At 37.1% G+C, this 4,813-nt stretch overlaps 1 protein-coding gene across 1 annotated transcript; it reads left to right on the plus strand.

Annotated features, from left to right (window-relative positions):
• The first annotated feature begins 1,185 nt into the window (after nt 1–1,185).
• On the plus strand, nt 1,186–3,921 carry LOC113275903. Its single transcript, XM_026525479.1, has 5 exons — nt 1,186–1,696; nt 2,198–2,297; nt 2,388–2,517; nt 3,466–3,561; nt 3,653–3,921. Exons 1-5 carry the CDS (start codon nt 1,345–1,347, stop codon nt 3,788–3,790), a joined length of 816 nt encoding a protein of 271 aa, XP_026381264.1. The 5' UTR covers nt 1,186–1,344; the 3' UTR covers nt 3,791–3,921.
• Nucleotides 3,922–4,813: the final 892 nt, after the last annotated feature.

A 4,813-nucleotide genomic window follows, 5' to 3' on the forward strand; every position in this document is an offset into this window, starting at 1 on the left:
TCATGATATGCACATAGTCATCGAAAATGCGATACTTGCTTATTTAGTTATCTAAAAATCGATTTTCGACGCTACCCACTTTAACTTGTCAATTGAACAATTTGTAAGTATTTTTGTGGTTTATTTTACGTAATCCAAGTTGTTTGATCTTCCAACATAAACCGCACTAACAAAGTAAGTTTGTGTTTTTGTATCATGAAGTCGTCAACGCGCGCTACTTGGAGGAAAAGGGAGAAGCATTCACATTCGATGCAAGCTATCAATTCATGGTATCCAAAATCCCGAAGTATGCCCCAGAGATGATGGAGGGTGTATCGTCATCGGATTCCTCGGACGAAGATTGATGGCTTTAGAATTTTTTGTGTAGGTTTTGTGGGTAGATCTCTATGTAAACCCTCACGAGACTATAACTCGTCCACTAGGGTCACCTAGAGGTTCAAAGGCTTGATGCACATACTAAGTGCATTCGTTATTCCGTCGATAAGAATTTAGATTTTATGTTTCAATCAATGTAGTAACAAAAATTGCATGAATAAAGTGAATTACATCTTCCCATATTCTGTTTTCAGTTTAAAGGTCAGCAAGGTTACAATGCCGACTATTGGACCGCCGGCAATGTTAGAGAATTTATTGTCTGCCGACTTTTCTTTAGCCGACAAGGTAAAAAATATGTATCCGCCGACTATAACACAATCGGCAAGGTGAAAATCAATAACATGCCGACAAGTGATGCACAGAGTCGGAATATTCTTCATCCGTAGACCCTGCCGACCATAGGTTTCTTCATTCGTATACCTTGCCGGACATAGGTAATCGGCATGTTCGTCATCCGCAGACCTTGCCGACTACTCACAAAATTCAAAACTGGTTTTGATTGAACTCATGTGACAAAAGTTTTAATCTACTCCATTTGTAATTTCAAAAGTTTTAATTTACTCAATTAATTAATCTAAACTCAATTAATTAACCTAATCAGATTTTTTTAGTGTTAACTAAACAAGGATATATTAGTCATTTTGAAAATACATAATTAAGGGGTGACCTATTTTACTTCTAAATGTCTGGGTTTTGTCTCATTAGGTATACTCTAATTAATCTGGGTTTACAGCAAGTGAGGATTAGCAAAGAGTAGAATTCTCGTGGGTAGGACCCATATAACACTGGAAAAATCAAACAGTACTTGGTTTTTTCTTCTTCCTTGCACGGCTGCTGCTGCTTCTTCTTCTCTTTCCTTACAAATTGGAAGAAGTAGTTCAATCAATCATTAAACTTCAGTATACAATCTCTGTTTTTGTCTCTCTGGTGAAATCAGTCTATTGCAAAATCATTAAAAGAAACGCTGATATGGAATCTCTATCGCCCGTTTCTACATCAATCGTGATTCAACCGAACAATCCACTATTCCGTTTCCAACGACAACGGCAGACCAGAATCTTTCACTCATTATCTTTCCCTAGAAAAAACACTCACTTTTTCACTACCAGAAGAACCAGAGATACTTGTTCATTTGCGGTATCTGGTAATAATAGCAGTGGTGGAGGATCTGAAGAAAAAGAAGAAGAAGACCTGGAGACGGCACTTCATTTGGATGGAAGTATCCCAAGTACTTCTGATGAATTTGTAAAGCAGGTTTCTTCTCGTGCTTATGATATGCGGAGACATCTTCATCAAACCTTCGATACCAGCAGTTATGATGGTATTCTCTCTCTATTTTAGGGAATTTTGATGGTTGTTACTGAAATTAGGTCAATTTTGGTCATAGCTACTACTAGTGTCTTCTTGGTGGCACTGGGGTTTGTAAAAGGTTTTAAATTGATTTATTTTTTACTCCAATTTAGGATTTGGAAATTGTTACTACTTGTGTGGGAGAAGTGGGGCGTTTAGACTCAAATTGTTGGTCGACTATCTTAAATTTGGTACTAGGATTGCAATTTTATCCTGGTTTCAGAAGTTGAACATACTTTTTCTCATTGTTATACTGAATTCGAGGACGGTTTTTGATATGTGGGGGAAATTTTTCTCATTTAGTCCTTGCTCTACAGTACCCTGATTGGGGATTTGACAGTATCTGCTTCATATTCTTGTGTTTGAATGCATGAAAGTATTGATATTCTAACATGTATGGAGAAGAAGTGCTGTATCCTTCAACAGATTTGCTTAGTTTTGTATATCTGCTCACGTTCTTCTCATTCCTCAGTATTAGAGGCAAACCCATGGCGAGGAGCTTCAAAACCTGTTTATGTACTTACCCAGAGGGAAAACCAGTTGTGTACAATGAAAACTCGAACAAACCGCAGGTTTGATTTTTTATTTTGTTTTATTTGATTTTCACCTTTGCAGTAACCAAACGTCTCTTAGGCGCTACTAATATATGTTTATGTTCTCAGCGAAGTTGAAAAGGAGCTTGGGTTACTGTTCTCCAAAAAAGAGAAGAGTCGATCTGAAAATAAGACAAAGCAGTCAAGAAATGGCACAAATTTCCGAATGGTAGTTGAGGATGTTCGGGAAGGAGTACTTGTAAGTTAAATTAGCAGATTTATTTTGTCTGACTATGCTTGCTGTTTACACGCACTGTGTCCAACGTTCCGATGTATTCTGCTTATTAATTAGTTATGATTGTCCACTAATTTAATACTTCTGTCAGTATATCTTTATAAAAGGTTATGACATCCTAAACACAGTAGTTGGCTGGTACTTCTACCAAATCCTCAAGTTGGTCACTTCAGATGGCAACTCAGATAAAGAGAAACTTGAAAAACTTCTGCTATAGCCCAGGCCCCAGCATTTTTTTTCCTTCAATAGCTCAGCATGTACTGATTAGGGTGTGGCAAATTCAGATAAAGAGGTATCTGAATTTGGAATGGTTGCTAGAACATTTTTCTCTTCTATCATAGATCATGTGGATTGTTAGGTTGGAATTTCTTGATTGCTAATGCCCACTTTATGAGCCCTTCCTGTTCCTTTGGACCTGTGTTGCGACGATACGGATACGGTATCGGATACAAGATACCAATACGCTACTATGATACAACATTGAATACTAAAATACGGCGATACGGCATATCAGTAGTTTAACATAAATATATATTATATATAAGATAGAAACTTAACAAAATACATACATGTATGATTAACCTCACTGGAGAGAAAAAGTCTGGATAACAAGGAAGAAAGTCTAGAGAGAGGTCAGTGGACAGATTTGGAACTAATATTTTGTCACTATAGTTAAAACTTCTCATAGAATCTAGTAAACTATCTAAATTTTCTAATATTAAGGTATTGAGGTCTAATATTTAGTCAAAGTTTTCTAACTGAGCTGTATCTTGAAATATTGGGAGTATTAGTACGTGTATCCGTGTAAATACATATCGATACGGCTGAATATTATTTTAGGCGTATCGTTGTAACACAGCTTTGGACTCTTGTACAGTTCGTTCTTCTTCACCAAAGTATCTGTTGCTACAGGTGTTTGAAGATGAGAATGATGCTGCAAAGTACTGCGACTTACTACAAGGCGGAGGCCAAGGATGTGAAGATGTTGTAGAGATTGATGCATCCTCGGTAATAGTCATAGAAACTTGTGGAAGGATTCCAACTTGATTCTGCTATCTGGATATGGCTGATTACAGCTTCATCTTTTTTGTGGCTGCAGGTGTTTGATATTTGCCAAAAGATGAGAGCCCTTGCAGTCCTTTTTCGCCGTGGAAGAACACCTCCATTACCAGAGAGCCTTCAACTAAATTTAAAGGCCAAGAAGCGATCCCTTGAAGATCAAGAGGACTTGATATGATCACAGCTCACGGCATAACTGTATAGTATGTATATAGTAACTCCACTGCAGATCGGTTATCATAAAGCTGATTAAAGAAATTACTTCCCATTCTCTTGTCCATGTTATATAACAAGGGCCTTGCCTTTTCACTTGTACTGTTAAATTGCTAATCTTACCATAATTAACCTGGCCTTGGGGTATACCCAGATTTAAATGGACCTAGTGCCCTTACTAAGGGGAGGCCAAATATGGGTGAGTTTACTTTAATACCCTTGAAGTAATTAACCCTATTACTTAATCAGATAATCCTAAAATTAAAAACCTAAAAAACTATTAATCTTTTTTTAATCTTCTCATCTTCTTCTTCTTCTTCATCTATATCTTCCATCGAATTCAGAAAAAAAATCTCTGCAAATCGTCCAATTTGATTTTCCTGAAAAATGGTTGATTCCAAACGATCAAGTAGCAATACAGATTTAACAGGACATATCAAAAGATCCAAATCAGGGACAAAAGGTAAGGGAAAAGTTGGAACTAGTGAAATCAGTAAACCCGAAAATCCAATCCCTGGGAATGTTGAAAAGAACCCTCCACCGACGAAAAGAAGACTGTAAGTGATGTCTAAACTCAAACTCATTATTGTTTTGTGTGTTTTGATTGTTATATTAGATTAGAAATCGAAAATGATGATTTTCAGAGTCTCTAGTCGGCAGGGTTTTTTGAAAAATAGGATGTCGGCCTTAGGATGTAAGTGTAGTCGGCAGGATCGTAACACGAATATCATGTCGGCTTTTCATAACTGACATGGCGACTGTGAAACATTAACCAGGGCCGGCATGGTAATCAATAACCAACCCTGCCGAATTTTCTCTAGTCGGCATCTTCTTAGACTTGTACTGTCACGACTTTATGTAACAGAAACTTGATTTTCCCAAGTTAATAGTCGACATCTTTCTTTAATACGACCTTACAGACTGTGTTTTAGTCGACGCAGTAGATGAATACAACCTTGACGACTAATTATTAGATTATCGACCTTAC

The sequence above is a fragment of the Papaver somniferum genome, chromosome 4 (genome assembly GCF_003573695.1).
Source record: "Papaver somniferum cultivar HN1 chromosome 4, ASM357369v1, whole genome shotgun sequence".
Taxonomy (NCBI): domain Eukaryota; kingdom Viridiplantae; phylum Streptophyta; class Magnoliopsida; order Ranunculales; family Papaveraceae; genus Papaver; species Papaver somniferum.

Excerpts from the sequence above, each read along its gene's own strand:
- LOC113275903 (XM_026525479.1), top strand. The coding sequence starts at position 1,345 with ATGGAATCTCTATCGCCCGTTTCTACATCAATCGTGATTCAACCGAAC. Across the intron at positions 2,298-2,387 it reads AAAACTCGAACAAACCGCAG|CGAAGTTGAAAAGGAGCTTG; the intron begins GTTTGATTTTTT and ends TTATGTTCTCAG. Across the intron at positions 2,518-3,465 it reads ATGTTCGGGAAGGAGTACTT|GTGTTTGAAGATGAGAATGA; the intron begins GTAAGTTAAATT and ends CTGTTGCTACAG.